The sequence below is a fragment of the Thamnophis sirtalis genome, unplaced genomic scaffold, assembly GCF_051295495.1.
Source record: "Thamnophis sirtalis isolate CommonGarterSnake01/CBP01778 unplaced genomic scaffold, rThaSir2_p1.2 scaffold_4, whole genome shotgun sequence".
NCBI classification, from domain to species: Eukaryota; Metazoa; Chordata; class Lepidosauria; order Squamata; family Natricidae; genus Thamnophis; species Thamnophis sirtalis.
Genome location: NW_028261384.1, coordinates 45,014,802 through 45,036,795, shown reverse-complemented (window position 1 = coordinate 45,036,795; position 21,994 = coordinate 45,014,802). Strand labels below are relative to the sequence as shown.

General features: G+C 32.0%; 1 protein-coding gene across 7 annotated transcripts in view; it reads left to right on the top strand.

The window, feature by feature from the left end:
- SATB1 (SATB homeobox 1) overlaps window positions 1-21,994 on the top strand; it is a 109,408-nt gene that overhangs the window by 50,552 nt on the left and 36,862 nt on the right. For all 7 annotated transcript variants that reach the window (XM_014051892.2, XM_014051884.2, XM_087712831.1 and 4 more), the window contains 3 exons: window positions 3,052-3,163; window positions 8,149-8,597; window positions 18,175-18,387. In XM_014051892.2, the coding sequence (XP_013907367.2) occupies window positions 3,052-3,163; window positions 8,149-8,597; window positions 18,175-18,387 (774 nt within the window). The remainder of the gene's footprint in view (window positions 1-3,051; window positions 3,164-8,148; window positions 8,598-18,174; window positions 18,388-21,994) is intronic.

Sequence of the window (21,994 nt, the reverse complement as noted above, 5' to 3'; positions counted from 1 at the left end):
GAGTAAGAAAAATACCTAAGCTGGTTCATTTAGATTTATAATCCATTTACTATATTTTCATTAATATTTTGAAAAAGATTTTAACCACTAGAAATGCAGTACAATATACAGATGGAACATAAGAGAAACTCTACAAGTTGTGTCTGTAAAAGGAATCTTGCATTTTGCATACTCCATCTTATTCTGTATAAATATATATATATTTTGTCTGTTTTTATAGATTTTGAGGTGAGGAAGACTTTGTTAGAAGAATTGTTTTTTCCCAAGCAGTCTCAATTTCAATCTTGCTTTACCTGTAATATGAAAGCAGATGGTCTGCATCTCTTTTGAATATTTATAACTATCAAAAACAATCTCTTGTTATTCACCCTTAGGCTTATGAGATGTCAGAACTGTTCTAGTAGGGAAAAATTGTCTTGGGTGTTTACTAAAAGAGGATTATATTAAGCTGAAATGACTATACATTTTCTAGTTTAATATTTGTTCATCAGCTGTTTAATCATATTTAGATAATTGTGTAAATAAGTTCTTGTAACTCTTGCCCCATCTACTGATCTGGCTTGAATGCTTTCAATATGCAATAAATATGTCTATTTATTTTCCTTCTTTAAAAACATTAAAAAGACCTGTTAAAGTTTTGTACATGATACTTTGAATTATCTTGAACATATGAGGGATATAGCCTAATATCTTTGTTCATTAGGTTATTTCAGAGAACATCTGTTTTTGAGATTTCCTGTTATATTATTTGGCACACTTTCATAAGCAGTGAAATGTCTATTTTAATCCATGAAGTTGTTCATAATTTTTATCAAAGATATGTATGACTAAAGCTTAAGATATTGTTAAAGAGGATAGAGGATATTTGGTTACAATGGAGGATAAATGGATTTTTGACCTGAAGCTGAGCAATCACAGATAATAGATTTTGTAGTGGCTGGTTGAGTTGGCAGTAAAGCATGAACAGTTTTAGTTTAGATAATTGAACTGACCTGATTAATGTTGCTCTTTTTTGTTCTCAAAAATACAACAATGCACTTTCAAACAGCCATTTATGATCAGATAATCTATATTCAGGTTATTATGAACCTATTCTGAATGCAACCTAAAATGTTGCATTCATTGCTGAAGAATGAATTAAATATAAAAAGAAGTTAACTAAATAAAGTAAACAAATATAAGTAGATTGCTGAGAATATATTTTCTTTAAGTTAGAAAATGTATGCAAAATTACTTGGATGCCACTTATGCAATAATATAACTCCAGATATTGAATACATTTTTGCCCAGATGAACCAAAAATGAACTTTAGAGGGGAAAAAATCAATCCCTATTGCCATACAGTTATGAAAGAGATAATTATAAATAATGCATTTGGCTGCAAAAGAAAGCTGAGATTGTGGCAGATGGTATCATACCAGTGTAGTAGGGCTTTTGCAAAGGTGGCACCATTTCAGATCAAATCTTCATCAGACAATCACAAAAAAGAACTACAGCTACTGGGTGTGTATACCTGTGGGTTCTTTTAGATGGTGAGTCACATGAACTCAAGTAAACTTACAATAAATGGAGACAGGATTCTGTGGGTTTTTAAAATATCTTTTCTGAGTTATGTGTCAAGAAGAGCAAAAGCTGTTATCAAATCATAGATACATCTACTTATGACACCATACCATATTATAATTATTTTCTTAGGTTTACGAATTTTTACAAACTAAATCTATAGCAAAATACAAAAACAACTGAAAATGTCTAAGCTTTTTAAAAACTGACTACTTTCAAATTAATCTATATTTTGAAACTGAAGATAATATAGCAAACATTTTTGTTTCTAAAATCAAGCTGTAAAAATCACTAAAGATGTGGGAGGGTTTTAAGGATTAATCAGTGATAATTTTGGAAGATAATGTATGCATATATGAAACAGAATGAACATCCTTGTAAGGATCGTCTAATGTTAATCTCGTATTTGTAATAAAATCATAGATAGCACATGAATGATGACAATGTGATGCTTAATAGTTTTGAAAGTATTGCAGAATCTCATCCCTTGATACCTTAATCTAGGATCTTCAAGTTTGGACTTCTAAAATAATTTACCTTGGACTACTACTTCACCATAAATAATTTTCATACTTTGTTGTCATATTATCCTTCATTTTAATAACTTCATAAAGACATATGACAATGCAAACAATTTAAATTTTGGCTCAGACACCCCTGATTATTGCAATGTTTATGATTGGAATGCCTTTTACTTAAAACTAAAGAGACAGAAGAACAGGTTCAGGTTTACCACTGCTACTGTTATTAAAGTGCACACAATCCAGTGTTGAAGTTTCAGGTCAAAAGTAATATAAAACGAGTAGCAGTGGATAATTGATTAATTCCAATTAATGTAAATGTTTTAGTGTACATTTTTCTTGGCTGTATGAAGCAATGTACGTATGTGCTATATAAATTCAGAATACACTAGTGAGAAAGTAGGAGCATATGGTGTATTTTTTGCTCCTGGAAATATATTTTTAAAAGTATTTCTAGAGATGATCTAGATATGCATTGAAAATAGTGAAATGCATTTTTTAAAATTATTTCAGTACAATTAAGGTAAGCTGTTCATTCATTGTGACTTTTTTGAGTGAACGACTTTCATGAAGAACAATATATGAACAATGCTGTATGGTCTCCCATTTGGAAATATTTTGTTAGTCCCCTTGGTTTCATATTATATTACAGCTTTCAGATATAAATTTTAGCTATTCCAAAACATAAACTTTACATAATTTGTAATATCTTTGCATAGTTGTTAATATTTTTTGTTTTTCTTATATCTATATATATTTGTTTGGAACGAAATGTGATATTAAAATAATATTTAAATGTAATGTAATGGCTGCTGAATATTACAAGATTTGCAAATATAAATGTGTCAAATCATAACAAAATAAAATTGTATATTGTCTTGTAACTGGGAATGTTACTAATCAAATAATTAAAATATCTTCTATTAAACATTATAATAATATAATTGTTCTTTCTCTTCTTTTTTAGAGTATGATATCTTCCATTGTGAACAGCACTTACTATGCAAATGTCTCAGCAGCAAAATGTCAGGAATTTGGGAGATGGTATAAACATTTCAAGAAGGCAAAAGATATGATGGGTAAGCAAAGTGATCAAAGTTCAAGTGGCATTGTCTACATGCTTATGATTGAATACATTTTAAGCTTTGTTTGGACAGTATAACTGGACTGATTTTTTAATAGATCTGATAATGATGTTCGATACAGCAAATATTTGATAACATTTTACAAAATATGAGTAAAAAAAGAAAGAGGAAACAAAGGAAGGAAAGAAAGAAAGAAAAAATAAAAGAAGGAAGGAGGGGGGAGAGAGAGAAGGAAGGAAAGAAAGAAAGAAAGAAAGAAAGAAAGAAAGAAAGAAAGAAAGAAAGAAAGAAAGAAAGAAAGAAAGAAGAAAGAAAGAAAGAAAGAAATATAGCACAAATATTTAATTTTCAAAATCAGCCATAATTATAATCAGGTCACTAATATGGCCTATCCTTTCCATAGTTTGGAAAAGGTATTTAACTTATTTTGCCTATCGAATATAGCCCATGGCTCTTACATGACATTTCATAGTAATAACAGTATGTAATATTTACAATCGTTATTGAAAATATTTTCAAAAGTATTTCATCTATAACAAGTGTTAGAATATATCCTATGCCAGTATTATATTACTTCCTTATTTGTTACATGTCTATCTCAGACAGCAAAGGATATAGCATTGGCAATAAGGCAGTCATGTAAGACTTTTCTGCTGATCTTTGTATAAAATTCCATGTCATTACAGTTCTTTAAATAAACTAAACCATTTGCAACTGTCTGTACATAGGAATGCATATAATCTGAATTAGACATTGATTTACATATCTCTTATTTATTTCAATGAATGTACTAGAAAAATAACAAAATTTGTATTGAGTCCATCTTCACATTCAAATTTTAGAAACTTTGTTTTTCAAATTTTACACACACACACACACACACACACAAACACACACAAAAAGTAAATAAATAGAAGTGTAATTAGTGATGCAACTTATAGAAGATATACTAGCTTATATTTGAAACTTATGATAGAAATGTTGCACACAATTGTTAGTTGCACATAAGATTTTTGTTTCTCTGAATTGAGATATAAAACCTTGAGACCTATTTAATTCCATTGATGGAATTATATTATATTATATTTATTATATTATATTTATTATATTATATTTATATTATATTTAATACATTATATTTATTATATTATATTTAATATATTATATTTTATATTATATACTATACTATATTATGAAATATTAATGCACATTATTAATATTAATAGTCCACAATATTTAAATTCTTGACAAGGCAGGAAAACTTATATGACTTACTAATTCCAATCTCTTCAGTAAGGCCTGGGTAGTAACTTAGCAAAATGGGTATCTTTTATCATACGATTTTAACATTTGAAAATTTAGGTAGCATTTTCACCAGAGAAATTCAACAGGTACAGAAGGTAACAAATTACAGAAAAGAAAAGCTACTGGCCTAAGAAGGAAAATGGAACAGACTGCAGGTGAAGTTATGCATGTTCATATTTGAAGACTGAGAAATAAAGTAATGGCTTGCCTGTATGAAAATATAATCTTTCCGCATGTGTGTTGTAGCAAAAGAGCAACACTGTATACTACTGCATTTGTGTAGGAAGTGCCTACCAAGGAACTTCCAGGTTGAAAGGATTAGCTGGTGACATCATTGTTGCCTAGGGTATACCCAAGGGGGCTCCTATCATGTTCCTATTATTTTCACACTGAAGTGGTACTATTTATCTACCTGCATTTGCATGCTTTTAAACTGCTAGATAAGCAGGAACTTGGACAAATTAATGGCAATTCATTACACCATATCCTTTGCATTTTCGGTTTAGAACTTTCGAGTTGTTGAATTCTCAATGGTCTTCTGACTCAGTATCCTAACCACCGGAATCCCTAGAGCAATACTGTACAAGGCAGACAAACAAATAGACATATGGTACTCTGTTAAGACATTTTTTGTTTGTTTATTTTTGTGGAGACCATTTTGAATGATAAGCTGAAATATGCAATGTTAGAAATCTTTTTAATTCTAAGTGGCTGCATCAATTCTTCTGCCTTTCTTCACCATATCTGGGGCTATGAATAAATATCTGCAAACTAAAAAAGTAAATGGCCAAATCTGAAGCATTAAACACCCAGTATTAACACTGTAATGCAGTTCACCCTCTCACATAAACACAAGTGGCTATCAGTATTGAATGTTGAAGATAGGTAACAGCTCAGTGCTTGCAGGCATTTTTACCCCCAAACTTATACCACATCTATTTGCAAGAGGAAAAAAATGATGTGTGTGTGTGTGTGTGTATACACACACACACACACACACACACACAAATATTTTAAATTAAATTATTTAGATGGATGTCTAAAGTTAATCTATGAATTCATACACAGAAATGATGCATGACCAAAATATTTTAGGAATGCTGTCTTCATTTTCACTTTTATGCTAGTTCACTTCTTCATTTTTTGGAAGAGACTTTTTTCAGTCATTCCAATGAAAAGTATTTACTTGTTCTAGGCTGAGAAGTAAAAAAATCCCCAAAGCAAGGAGAACAGCTACTGTATTGTTGTTAAGAAAGATAAACCTTTTTGGTTACTGTACAATAAAAAAGAATTTAGGTTCCTGTACAAACAACAGGAATGAATTGTTTCCTTTTAAGTTATGGTCTCTAAAAACAACCATCCATCTGCAACCAGCTTCATCAATTTGGTTGCTTCAGAGAATTATATAATTAAAAGCAATATGGATGGATTAGGGTTCATCTTTGCTATTTGCCTGATTATTTTTAACACTTCAACTAATACTTGGAATATAGCTAGCTAGTTTGCATTTAGAAGGCAAATGTCTGTGAAGGTGCAAGACTGCACCGATTGCACACTTTTTCAGATCCAGAGTCCCTTCTTGTGGTCACTCTTTCTTTAGTCAGTTAATGTGTAGACTAGTCACTATTGCAGTGTGCAGAAGCTGCCTTGATGTCCAGAGAGAAGCTGCAGCTGGTTTATTCATGTAACACCTTTGCTACATTAGCTTCCAGTGAGCTTTTGGTGACAATAAAAGTGACCTAATCGCATTATAAATTATAAATAGAATAGAATAATAGAGTTGAAAGGGACCAACCCCCTGCCTGGGCAGGAAACCCTACACCACTTCAGACAAATGGTTATCCAATATGTTCTTCAAAACTTCAAGTGTTAGAACATTCACATCTTCTGGAGGCAAGTTGTTCCATCATTTTGGGGCAGAGTTTAACTACCTAAAGGACTTACCCTCTCACATTATTTCACCTCTATAGTTAGCCAAATAAACAAAAAAAATTCTGTGTGCCCCATAGGTTTTGACTGAGTACATACCTTTCATCTGCCATCTATTAAATAATATCTTTGGATGGATCTTAGAAAGTGCACCTTATCTATAATCCTATAACTGATGTCTGGAATAATATCCCCCTGGCCTGCATGATGTTAGATTATTCTTAAAAACTTGCTTTCCCCCCCCCCCCCACCTTTTAAGATAAGTTGTGCTTAATTTATATGAATTGTTTGATGTAGTTGTAAAAGTGTTTTCCTTACTATATAAAGCTCATTTTGTTATTTTATTATTTTTAGGTATTGAATGGTTTTAGTTGTGTGCTGCTGCGATTAGTTTTTTATTTGTGGTAGTCTTATAAATCAAAATTATAATAATAAATATAAATAACCGATAGGATTTTTGGTTCTTTTCTATCCTTTTTAACAGTATTTACTTCATTAAATAGAGTCGGTATCTCAGACTTGGGCATTTTATGTCCCATGGGCCACATCCACCCCTTTGACTGTCCCTGTCAGGTCTGTGGTAACTGCGGCTGGGGGAGCGGTGGCTGCAGGGGGGAGGTAGTGGCAGCCCTCCAAACAGTTTCAGTTTCTCATGTGGTCTCTTGGGAAAATTAATTGCTCCCCCCACTCTATCAGCAAATATACTTACTGAAAAGTGCTTTGAGGGGTTGCCTTCCTTCAGGTAAATATAATATTGTCTTGTTGTTATAACTATATTAAATATATTATTCAGGATCCTGATAAAGTTGAAAAAGTGCCTGTGTGCTTTTAATCAAATATATACATTGAAAGGTAGTCCTCAACTTACAACAACAATTGAGTCCACAATTTCTATTGCTAAACAAGGCAGTTGTTAAGTGAAATTAAGGCCATGACCTTTCTTGACACAGTTGATAGGTCAATCACTGCAGTTGTTAAATTAGTAACACAGTTGTTAAATGAATCTGGTTTCCTCATTGACTTGGCTTGTCAGAAGGTCACAAAAGGTGATCATAGGATACTGCAACTGCCATATGTATGAATCAGTTGCCAAGCATCTGAATTTTAATCACTTGGCCATGGGAATGCTGAAACTTGCCATTAAATGTGAAAAACAGTCGTCTGTCACTTTTTCACTGCTGATGTAACTAAATGAATTATTATAAGTCAAGGACTGCTTCTATGTGTTAGCGTGTGTGTGCGCCTGTGTGTGTGCTTGTCTGTACATAAATATACACGTAAACATATATTTGCTGAAATGAATTTAAAAAATAAAAATAATGCGTATCTTTGTGAAAAAGTGGATGTGTGTGTGTATATATATTATAATTCAATTAAAACTATCATTTATATTTACAAAAAAATGTGGATACAAAATGCATAACAATATTCTTATATATTGGGATCTTCTGAGAAAATAATGTAAAGCTTGTGAAAAATCATTTCAAAAGATTTTTGCTTGCATCTGAATCTTCTTAAAGGTGCAACGAATCTGCTCTGAAGCCAAAGGTTTGTAGCCAGATGTATGTTCAGAAAGAAAATATTGAAGAAACAAAGATTTGCACATCCCTACGTATCGTTTGATTAACATCTCTTAAATTGAATGCTGAGAATAAGAGAGCAATGATCCAAATTCAGCTGTTCTTTTTTATATATTCATTTATTTCCTTGAACCAAATATTTATACCCTGTTTTCTCCCTCTTAGCTGAAATGGACAGCCTTTCTGAACTATCACAACAAGGTGCAAACCACGTCAACTTTGGCCACCAGCCAGTCCCAGGGAACACTGCTGAACAGCCACCATCCCCCGTTCAGCTTTCTCATAGCAGTCAACCATCTGTTCGGACCCCACTTCCAAACATGCACCCTGGACTTACCCCCATTAGTCCTCAATTAGTAAACCAACAATTGGTAATGGCCCAGTTGCTAAACCAGCAGTATGCAGTGAACAGACTTCTAGCCCAACAGTCCTTAAATCAACAGTACTTGAACCATCCTCCTCCTGTCAGCAGATCCATCAACAAGCCTTTGGAACAACAGGTCTCAACTAATACAGAGGTGTCTTCCGAAATCTACCAGTGGGTGCGTGACGAATTGAAACGAGCAGGAATCTCACAGGCAGTTTTTGCACGTGTGGCATTTAACAGAACTCAGGTTAGCCTTTTTAAAATTTATATAGAATTGGTAGTTAACTAAGTTTAGACTGTGATCCTAAATATCCTTACTTATGCTAAGAAATTTTAAATTTTTTCTCCCTTTTTTCATCTTTCTCTTTTTCTTTCTTTTTCATGGCAATTATTTGGGAAAACAGGAAATCTTTAGCTAAGATTTTTAAGAATCTATTTGATATAATTGCCCTTTATCAACATACTATTAAACCTTGTACATTCATCCTTTTAATGATGCAGGTATGGATTTTTTATCTAGAACAATTATAAAGCTACATTAATTAAGAACTTTTTATCCATATTATTGGTTCAATTCCCCTCTCTCTAAATTAATTACACTTTGTGCATGCTGTAAACACATAGAAGCAATATTTGCAAGCTGAAATATTGAACTATATTTTAATATTACTTATGCAGCACCAACTGTTGCTACCTTTGATACCTAACGAGCAGAGGAAAGTGAATCACATAATTCTGGGGAAAAATTATGTGGGAGGAAACAGTTGTGGCTGTTTTTTCAATTGCATCAATACAGTCAACAATAGATACTGCAGATTGTAACCTTCAACCCTAAGCATTACATTTCAGACTATTACTGTGCTATTATCTCAAGCAAATGAATTAGCCAAAATTAAATAGCAAATATCATTAGGTTACTTCATAGCCTGTAATAAGGTCCTATCATTTTTTGATACCTGAACAAACAGAAGATAAAACCATTCAAGGATAACAAAAAAAAAATTAACCCAAAATAGATACATAATTAATCCAAGCTCTAAAGTTTGATCCTTCAATTATTTTTGAAGTTTTAAACAGTATAAATCGGTACCGGGCATATATATTCAGGTATCAATGACAGAAAATTGAAATTAGATGTTACGAATATGTTTTGAAACCTTCTGGTGACAAAATTTTTGCACATTAATTTAATACACTACTATAATCCAGTTGTATATTTTATAGTTGTATAAAATTATTATTTGTGTAGGTGCTGCTCCACAGACTCTTTAAAACTGGGTTTTTTCACAAAGACTAAACTATACACAATCCTTTTATTTCAATGTTTTATCTCAATTTTATTTCTAAAATGAGACCAGGTATTATAAAACCAAACAAAAGCAAATTCAATAATATAAAATTATCACTTTGAAAAATATTCTTTAAAAATATTGCTTCAATAATTATTAAATAAATTTAATACTTTAAAAAATAATAGTTGTATAAGTGTAAATTGTGCCTAAGGTGTGTTGGTCTAGAAACAATGAGTTAAAATACTATCTGACTGGATAAAATTGACTCATTCATTATCACTCAGCTCACATCTTTGAGTTGTCCAGAAATATAGAGTAGGCAAAAATCCCTCTATGAGGGAGATGGGTGGTTAAGAAATTGAATGAATGAATGAATGAATGAATGAATGAATGAATGTATAGTAAAGAAGTGATGCCATAACCCCTCCTATAATTGTATTATAATTATTATACACTTGTTAATTGTTTGTTCTTCATTATGAATGAAGTCAGAAGTTCATATATCTAAGTTTTTAACAATCAAAATGCCAGATATGTGTTGAATACTTGCATAATAATGTATTAATCTACTGCATTACTACCATTTCAAAGCTTCAAAATCTCCAAATAACTATTGCTAGTTGAACCTCCTCCATCCTTTATATTTTATCTTGCACAACTTTAACATATTTTTTCTTTATAAAATTAATCAAGCTTCTTAGGACAATAGTTGGAGTTTTCATGTATATATCAGATAAAGTTGCTTGGATTCATTCCCATTTACATTCTGACCTTGCCACAGTTCAGAGGAGATGCCTAGGGAAGACTTTTGTTCAGTTATCTGAAATGGTTTGAACTTTTTCACCTGGGAAGTTGACAGGGTCTTCAAAAATTATGTGTACAGCCACCTGCTTGTTAGATCCATGACATACATCCCCTTCCTGGCTTGTTAAAGCAACCTGGAAAAGGTGATTGCAGTGGTTAATTCTATTTTTGAATGAGACATTATTCCTATATCATTAAAGAGGCCATCACCACCCAAAGAAGGCATTGCTGGATCCTAATGTTCTGGACAATTTTCTTCTAATATCTCACTTTCCATTTTGGAGGAAGATAGGTGGTAGTGCAACAGGTTCACAGGGCCATGTAGGAAGAAGATTATCAGGACATTTTTCAGTCAGGATTCAGACCTTGATATGGGATAGAAAAATCATTGCTTATGTTTTTGGATGACCTTTGGTATGGGTAGAATAGTGGTAACACATCGATCTTTGCTCTTCATGACATTTTGTGACTTTTGACAACATTGACCATGGTATCTTTTCCACACAATATTGTACTGATTTGCTTTCTTATTTGGGGTTGATTCAAATTGATAATGATTGAAGAGGAGAGGTTCTGCTCTCGGCCCTTCTATGTGGCATGCCACAAGGTTCAGTGATTGCTCATTTTATTTTTAAGATGAGGCATCTGTCACCAGAAAATGAGATTATGTTGAGGATATTCAATTGTATATCTCTAACTTTGATGAATTAAGCAATAGCATGACCATTTTATCCAGTAACTGGAAGTTGTGAGGGTCTGAATAGGAAAAAACAAGCTTTGGCTGAACCCTGGCAAGACTGTGTAATTTTGGTTTGGGACCTCTGATGCAGCTTTATGTCATCTTATGTAGTCCCCTAATCATCTTTGTTGCTCTTCTCTGCACTCCTTCCTTTAACAGTTATGTGCACACCTAGAAAAGTGCATGTTATATCTCTGCTCTGTGAGCTGCACTGGTGCCAGTTTTCTTCTGTGTCCAATTCAATGTCCTGGTTTTAACCTGCAAATCCCTTTATGGCATGGACCAAGCTATCTGAGGAACCAACTCTTACCACTTACATCAGCCTGCCATATCAGATCGTGTGGAGAAAGCATATATACCATTGATCAATAATTTACAATTGGTTGTTCCCAGGAAATGCACTTTCCCTGCTGTAATGCCTGCCTTATGCAACATCCTTTCCCTGAAATTAGATTGGCCCAATCACTTTGAATATTCTGAAAAGCCCTCAATATATGATTGTGTGATCAGACTTAAGGTTAAGTGTGGAACTGGTTACTTGGACAGATAGCTCCATGGTTGAGATGGTCATTTTTAATTCTCCCTTTACTTTGATTATATTTTGGGGTTTTAAGATATTTATTACTATTTTTTTATATTTGTCATTCCTGTTTTGGTTTTATTATTTATTATTGTATGCCATCCAGAGTTGCCTTTGATGAGATGGGCAGCTATATAAATTTGATTCATGAATAAATAAAACAAACACAATCAGTTGTTTGATTTTTATAATTCAGATTTTATTAGCAAAGTGCAGCAATTTAAGCTTTTAAAGTGAAAAATTGAACGTGACTTTTCAATCATTCTGACCATTTTAAAAGAATACATTGAAAATATTCGTGATTGCTCTTGGTTCTGTGACTTTTTTTCACTGAAATATTGGAATAATTTTCATATTTAATTTACTGAACTTTTATTAAATTGAATACACTGAACTGTGAGATATTTCAGCTTAGAGGGTTCATGATATGCACTAAAGTTGTTTTCACTTTGTTCTTGGGAGTTCAACACCTATTTCACTGATAAATTGTATGTGGTGCAATTTTATCATAAGATCAATCATTAAGTGGCGGGTGTCAAACTCAGTCGCATCACATGACACATCATGGTGTTTTTTGCCTTTGTGGACCTGGGGTGGGTGTGGCCTGCATGTGACGCATTCAGTTTGACAAAATTGTATGACCATAATCACATGATCAAAATTTGGGTGCTTGGCAACTGCCATGCATTAATGACAGTTGCACTATTCCAGGATCATGTGATCACGTTTGCATTAAGCGTAATTAATAATATTAAGATTTCATTGAATCTTAGATTGAAGCTTAGAATTTATTTCTTAATAAACATGGATAGGTTTGCAGCCATAATTGTTGCAGCCATTTTTCTAGTAAAAAGAAGCAATAACAAATGAAGACTGCAGTTTGATTTTAACAATATACAGTCTTGGACCTATGAGTCCAATTAAGTCCAAAATAGTTGTTAAGTGAGATTTACCCCATTTTATGACCTTTCTTGCCACACTTATTAAATAAATCACTGCAATTGTTAAGTTAGTACCACAGGTTGTTAAGTGAATCTAGCTTCCCAATTAACTTTGCTTGTCTAAAAATGCAAAAGTTATCACATGATCCTGGGATAGTGCAACCATCATTAATACATGCCAGTTGCCAAGCATCCAAATATTGATCATGTGATCATGGTCATACAATTTTGATCAATGATTGAGAAATGGTTATAAGTATGAAAAGCAGTCATAAGTCACTCTTTTCACTGCCATTGTAACACTGAACATTCACTAAATGAATGGTCAGTGTTACAATGACCTTTCATATTTGAGGAAGAGGCCATTATGGATAAAGTGAGAAATGAATTTAAAACCATAGCAAAGTCTAATCCAGGTCACCAAGTTTGTGAGCACCTGTAATTAAAATTAACAGTTTTCATTTTTATTTTATTTACTTATTAGATTTATTTCCCTCTCATCTTGGCTATTATTTGTGAGATAGGATCAAGTTCTTTTACTGATTCATACAATATCATAAAGTTATACTGAAATTTTTAATTTCTATCTTAGGAATCGCAACTAAAAGTAAAGAAGTTGCTAAATGAAATTGGGATTGTGTTTATGATCATATTTCAGCTTTACTTTGCTTTACAGAACTACAAAGCACATGAATGCAGTGATTGGTTGTAAAATTACTTTTTCATTACTCTTGTAACAATAACAGTCACTAACCTGCTAAATGAAAACTACCTATTACTATTATACTAGAGATTTTAGATGTAATATTCAGGCAGGTGTATTCTAAAAATACAAATATTTTACATTACATTATCAGTGACAGATAATGAAACTAGATGGAAATTATGACAATTGAATTTAGCTCCCTGTGTTTCTTAATGTCTGTCCCACTTGTTATATAATGACCTTTTCATATTTGAGAAAGAGGCCATTATGGATGAAGAGAGGAATAAATTTAATACCATAGCGAAGTCCAATCCAGGTTACCAAGTTTGGTGTTCATTTCTTCTTCCTTCTTTTTTTTCATTTCACATTTGGTACACTGTTTATTTTCCAGTAAAATGAAGGATGAAGGTGGATTAATCAAAAATGATAACAGTAATGGACCATCTTGTAATGTTTTATTGATTTTGAGTTCTGGTAGAGGAAAATTTACTTGCTTAAGTATAACAGAAAATGCTACTGTGTTCATATAATTCTTCATAGTGTAATTTAAGAAAAACTCACTACCCATATTACTGTTTGAATAAAAGGTAAAAAGGTGCTATTACACTATCATGACAGCTCTCCTCTTGCTAATAAGTGACAAAGATAAATGTGTCTGCTTATATGTTCCTTGGCATGAGTCCAGATATGCGGGTGGAGTTTGAAAATAATGTTCCACCTGGATCTGAGATTTCAATCCACTGCAATGCAGATAACATACAGTGATGTTAAGCATATTGGTATTTGGGGGTGAGGGAAAGTTTCATCAGATCATAGTTTTCTTTGGAGAGCTTTGAAATTCCACGAAGCTGATAAAAATCTTTCTGAAATAGTAATTATATTTAAAGATCAGACAAACTGGGAGCCAAAAAGCTGTGCTTTAATTCTCTCATTTTGAAGAATTCGTAATTAGCGTTGGAACCACTTGATATTTTTAAAATCACTTCTCTATTTATGATTATTTGTAAAAAAATTTACTTTTTATAATGTGGTTATGATGAATTACTGCAAGGGAAAATAAGTAAATATAATTAAATATTTCCTTATCTCACGCAAAGACAAAAGTCAACACATTAATGCAATTGTAATCAAAAATATAAAACAAAAGGATATAGTATTCAGGTGTGATATTCATGGCGATAAACAATCGAATATCAAAGTAAGGTAAATTTTAAACTTCAAATCACTATCTAAATAAAATGTATTAAATCTATATTGGTCTGTCTGAAAATAGCTTAGAAAAGGCTCTTATGCAGAAAATATATTTCTCACTAGTGTAAGCCAGATATACAGCCTACAAACGTATATTCAGAGCCATCAAGTACATCATGATAAGTTAGGTTTAAAAACCTAATAATATTGCAGTAAGTAAACACAAGTAATTGTAAATCTGAACAAACATTGAGTAATAACATAAATTAAGATACAAATTACATTTGAATATCTGAACAGAGGAACACTTTCTATGAAAGTGGATTTAATTCTGACTTATACATAGATATTTTAATACAAATGGACAAATTTAATATAAAAGTTTTGACTTCTGTGCCACATGACTAGTGTCTAAATTTTTGAAGTATACAATGGACATAAAGAATCTGGATTGGATTATAGAAAGTAAGATTTGCAAGTGTAGAATCATGAAACAAACTACGTGATTTGGGAACAATTGCACAGTGGTTCAATAAAATATCTAGCAGGATATAGAAGAGGAAAAAATAAGGACAGTATTTCCCACTAGTGAAATGGAATCCTTGTTCTGCCCAACCCACAAATCTTCTTCCAAAGGTTTGGAAGCATATAATTTTGGAGATAGAGAGCTAGCAGAAATTTGTACATATAGTTCTCAAGTTATGACCACAGTTGGGATGAGAATTTTCGTTGTTAGGCAAGTCAGTTAAAAAGTGAATCACATCCAATTTTATGACATTTTGCCACATTTGTTAAGGAAATCACTGCAGTTGCAAGTGAATTGTGACTGTTAAGCAAATCTGAGTTCCCTATTAACTTTGCTTGTTGGAAGCTGACGGTGAAGTTCATAAATGGTAATCACATGACCCAGTTAACAGTAAATACATGCTGGTTTTATTTTATTAATGTGACCATGGGGATGTTACAATGGTGTAAGTGCTAAGTCCAATCAAAAGTCACTTGTTTCAGTGCCATTTTAACTTTGAATGGTCACTATTTTGAAAAAATAATAGGCATAATAAATACAATCCTTTATCTACATAGGAATATTTGGAAAATGCTGGTCTGTGTTCATTAGTTAATATGTAAGTAAGTTAGAGTTGTGTATTTTATTTTAATGTACAATTCTAAAATAAATTGGGATAAGCTGATTTTTCTAGGGCCTGGAAGGACTGGTGGTAATAATAATCAACAGAGTTGATTTATCTGTGTCTTTTAAAAAGTTGGGAGGATTCGATACCATTCCTGATTTGGTTTAGTTAATTTGGTTTAATTTTCAAATAAAAAGGTAGGTTAAGCTCCTTATAGGCTTAGATTTATCAATCCTGGTATTTTAGTTGTGAAAAGAGATACTCTCTTCATTTTCAAAGGACCTCCTTTTTTGTATCATATAAAATAAATTTTCTATTAAACTTTCACAGCATAATATAATCTTAGGACATTCAAAACTGAATTCAAACCACAAAGGCCAACCCTATACATGACATCCTGTTCTCCTTGCTTTACTTATGATTTATTGGGGGAGGGTCATTATTTTCAGATTAATATATTTATTTTTGCTTTTACTTTCTAAGTAATCAACTTCAATGGTCTATATGTATGCTTACCATGATAAGTACCACAGACTTTGATGGCTGAAAGTGGCAGAAATGAAAATTACTTGTCTTTTTACAAAGATGATAGTAATATCAAAGCATATAATCTATAGTATAAAAGATAAGAAAGTATATTGTATATTGTCTAAAGATTCTGTCATTTAATGAAAAAAATCAATTCAATTTGTCTCAGAGGAAGACTTAATAATAGTGCCAAAAGTCTTGATCTTTAGTATCTAGAGATGAAGTAGGTTCTAAATTTGAAAATAAATAAGTTTGATTCTGTGAAGTAATTAACTACCACAGGTAAAATACAAATAGCTCCAGCAGTCCATAATTACAAAGTAAAGTTTTTAAGGGTATTTCCTAAAAAAGAACATAAGAATGTTGGATATTAAGATGCTATTTCCTTCTCGTTGAAAATACGTTTATTTCCATTTCATTCCATACATCCACATGTATACTGTGCATAACCGGGGCATATAACATTGAATAATAAACACAGCCCTCGCTTTTATAGACAATACCCCCCATAATACAAACCCAATATACCCTCTTTCACCCCCCTCCAACTTTCATTCTTCCTTCCAACATACCCCTCTACTTCCTACTTCCCCTCCCCCTCTATCACTCCTCTCTCCCAATACACCTCCAATCCTCTCTCCCACCTCTCCACCCCTCCTTCTTCTTTCACTCTACTCCTCCCTTCGGTGTACCACTATTGTCTACCAATATATTCAGCTTGTCCTATTTTTACACTAACATTGAAGAGCCACAGTATGCAAGTGCAATCATATGCTTTAAGATCTAACACATATTATATTTCCTCCCTCCCCCCTCCCCCTAGAACCCCAACTCCCTTCCCTCCCCCCGACTTCCCAGAGCCCGTACACGGTATAACTTTTTAGCAAACACAGTCTAAAATGTCTTAAAACAAAGCAGAAAAAAAAAAAGGTCGATAAGATCTCTATGTTGAACTCGGCTTCTTACTGTTACCCAAACTTTAAACAGTTTAAGTTATTGCTAATCTTAAGCATAGGCTATCTGGAGTTTCTTAGTCCCATATTTGCTTTGTGTATAATCAATCCATTTTTTCCAGTCTCGTTTATATCTCTCGTTTGAATGTTCTTTAAGATATGCTGAAATTTTTGCCATTTCGGCTAAGTTTATAACTTTCAAAGTCCATTCTTGAGTTGTAGGCATGTCTTCCTTCTTCCAGTATTGCGCCACTAACAGTCTTGCTGCCGTTATTAAATACAGAACCAAGTTAGTCTCTACCGCTGTAAAGTCAGTACATATACCTAATAAAAACAACTGAGGGGTGAATGCTATTTCCTTGATTGTCTGAGATTATTGGTAGTAAAGTGCAAAATGTCTTGAATTCTTAACATTTTGAAATTGAAGCACTTATTCCACTGTTGCTGAAACAATTGAATTTGAACTTAGTATTTTTTTGTCTGAAATGGTTCAGTTGGAAAATATTTTTAGTCATAAGTGGTAAACCTCAACTTTGGATAATCATAAGTAAATAATAAAAAAGAATTTCTAGGAGAATCAACTATGAATTGAAACTTATATAATATTATTCTACTGTTTTTCATGTTCAAATAAATGAGTATACACACAAATATCAAATATGAAATTTTATATTAAATAAAAAGTCAGTAAAAACAGACTAATTAAGCACAGTTATTTTGTTTTATACATAAAACAAATGCTTAATAAAATTAAGAATACAGCTCAGGTTTTCTTCTGCGCTACCTAAATTGTCAGTAGTAAGTTCCTATTCAGAATTACTGGTTTTTTGTATGTGCATTTTCTGAAGTTGGTAACAAAGACAACTGTGATTTTATGGCATCTTTCTGTGGTTTCTTACTTTGCTCTATAAAGCCATTTGAGTGTATTTGTATATAAATATATACATATTTATTCTGCAGGGCTTGCTCTCAGAAATCCTGAGAAAAGAAGAAGACCCCAAGACTGCTTCGCAATCTTTATTAGTAAACCTTCGGGCAATGCAGAATTTCTTGCAGCTGCCTGAAGCAGAAAGAGACCGAATATACCAGGATGAAAGAGAAAGAAGCTTGAATGCAGCTTCTGCTATGGGCCCGACACCTCTTATAAGCACACCACCTAGCCGACCTTCACAAGTAAACTATTTTCTACATTTTTCATACCTTTTTATACATACGTACATACATACATACATTACAAATATATATATTTGTAACTAAGGCAAGCTTCACAATATTTTTCACAGATACTATGATGTCTGAATTACACACAGATAATGTAATGAATTTTAATTCATTATTTTAAAAACATCAGTACTGTCTATGTAACAGATTTATGTAATAATTTACTAGAATACCCTTTATAAAAAACATATCAAACTGGAGCAGACATTTTAAAGAAATTGTCCGTTGAATTGAATAATTTAGTTCATTCTATTTCAAGATTTTAAATACTAATTTTAGTGAGTATTGATGCTGCTAGTTTAAGTGTGATGCTATATGTATCTTGTCTTGGAGAACTGGCAACACTTATGTTTAGTTTAATCATTAAATGCCTTAGAGTTTCTTAATGAACTCGTTACATGTGAATAAGAGATTAAGGCTCAACAGAACAGTTTACAGTAAAAAAATTGTATTTTCAACAAAAATCTGCCAAGGATCTATCTTTTAATACCTGGAAATCTTCCATTTTACCATAATTAATAAATCTAATTGCTTTAGTATTTTTCTATAAATCTGGCTAAAAGAATGTTGTATTGAAATATCTAAGAGATTTTTTGGATGCACATTTCTTGCTTTTTGTTACACAAATAAGAACTGACCGTCATATTTTGAAGATAAAATAATTTTGGAGACCATCTTACTATACCTTTAGCTTTTGACTAATGGTTTAAACTTTAATAATCAAAATGTGCTTTTTATAAACTATTGTGTTTTTTGTCAACTTTTAATGACATATTTGGAATAGCAAAATATAAACTAGAGCCTTCCATTCTTGAGAAAACCACCATGGAGAGAGCAGTTAATGGCAATACTACTATGTAAATATAACTGCGTTTCTAGGCGCCACAGTAATAATGGAGTAGTAAACTTTGTCCCAATAAAAAGCTATTTGGAAAGTATGTGCACTTATTATAACTCTTGTGCATTTGCAGAACAGGCTTGAAAAGTAGTCTGTTTTCCTTGAAATGAAATACTTCATGAATTTAAAGGCACAGTGTAAGATTAAAAGCTAAACAAGGATTTAAAAGTAATTTTGTTCCTAAACTAAAACATTACTTAAAAGAATGGATTTATAAAGAGTGTATGTGTGTGCACATATGTCTGTATGCCCATACCTGAGGAAAATACGAACATTTATGTTTATTAATATGTACTAATTTAATTTAACTTAATCAGCCTTTATCGGTTTTGGCTATGTTATTTCTATTTTTATAATCAATCAAGTGACATGCCATATTTTCTAAAATTTAAACATATTTAAATAGCTTTATTTGATGAGCGTAAAACTTAGAATAAGTTTATACAAATGTTAATGAACCTTTTACTTATTATGAATGAAGGCAAATATATGTGTCCCAGGATTATATTGCAGTATCCAATCTGGATCAGTCACCAGGACCAGAGGTTTTGTCTTCTGAGCTTTCAGACTCATACTGGAGCCAATTCTCAGGGAACTCCTCTTTCACCACAATTTTTCTTCATTGCAATTAATACAGAAAGTTTTATTATATTATAAATAATGGAAATTAGTTGCATATTTAAATGTAATATTTTAATGTTTTTTTTTACATTTGCAATGTCTTGTGTATTGATAATGCTACATGAAAACCAGTGAATGTGCATCACATATTTTTGAAGATTTTAATTTTATAATTCATTCTTCAATTTTGTTCCTAACTGTCTTCATTTCTAAATTTTAACACTCCATTTTAGTAATCTTAATTTTATAATCTCACTTTTTGGTGAGGATTAGGTTTATAAAGTATCATACATTAAATGATGACTGATGTTTTCAATAGAAATTATGGAGAAAAACCATAGCCTCTGAAAGGTTAATTAGCAGTATATAATATAGTGTTCACTAGAGCACAGCAAAGTAACCATCCATGCTTTTCTTAATGGATCAGGAGAAAATGTTAAGAAAGAAGGGAAAGATAATCGGGTTACTCTGTTAAGCAAGAAAAAGATTTTTTGGGGAGGAAAAAAAATGGTTTTTTGAAGTAAGTTTATCAACATACATCAACTGTCTCCTAATGTTTTGTTAAACGTTTACACATTTGTTTTCTATATAAGTTTTTATCCATTAATCTTATAATCAAAGTAATCCCTATTATAATTAGTCAAAAGCTTTCATAAAAATAAATATAAGTGATCAAAATAGTCATGTATCTAAGTAGATAGACAGTTTAGGTGCAGATGTGTGTTTGTGTGTGTGAATATATGTATATGTTGATGGGTATATTTTTATTATTAAGTTTATGTCCATGTGTACATTGGACACACAACATACATATACATACATACACAAACACACACACACACACACACAACTGTCCAGAAAAATACTGATTAGACATTAAAATTTTAATAATGTTGATGCTTATGTGTTTATTAGTCTTATAAAATGGTTCAAATGTAAATTAGAAGCAGAATTTTGGCAGCTTCAGTGCAACACTTCCCTACCTTTCATTAAAGCAGCCTAAAATTTGCAGCTATTTAGATATTCATATATACATATATGTCTTTTGTAAGATATAACCTATGTTATTTTAACACATTTCAAAAATACATTCTCTCATCCTGCAAAGGGTGGCATGATGGCTCAGCACTTAAATACGCTGACCTTGTCAGCTGGAAAGCTGACAGCCTGGGTTCGACATCTAAGCACCATGCAATAGGGTAAGCTCCTATTCCTGCCCCTGCTCCTTTTGCTCACCTAACATTTTGAAAGCATGCAAATGAGAGTAGATTCAAAGGTGCCACTTCGGAGGGAAGGTTCCACGCACCATTGGCATATAGCCATGCTTGCCATGGAATATGTCTTTGGACAACACTGCCCAAAAAGTGGAGATGAGTACTTTGCCCTAGAGTCAGACACAACTGGACAGGAAACCTTTACCTTAACCTTGCAAACAACAAAAAAATGCCTTTGGTGACTCAAAATAATCTAGCACACATTCCTGCAATGCTTCCATTTTTTTTCTAATCAATTATTTAGAAGAAACACGGGGTCTTAGAGATTATTCATGTTTTACATTATTTCTTAAAACATTGGAACACTAAAATGTATTCCAGATTATTTAAACAAGAAAGTTTTTCTGAAACTGAAAATCCATAAAACTATGACAAAATTAAACATTGAATATAATATTTTTAAAAGTATAAATGTATATAAAATATGGAACTATGATCAGTTGACCATCCTAGTTGGAAAAAAATTGTACTATAATTAGATATTCTATGATAAATTATAAAGTTATAAAGTGCAAGTAGTCCTGCAGTTGTACAAAGGAAAAGAGGGATATAAATTTAATAATAAATAATAAATAAATAAATAAATATTTTATTTAATAAATAGACAGCATTGAAAGTTTCAGTTGGATTATAATGATGGTTATCTTCAACATATATTCCATGAATGAATTAGAATTACTCTGATGTCTCCTCAAAATTACACATGCAATGAATATTTAATAGTTTGTAAACCATTTTCAATATTTCTGGATAAATATGACCTAAA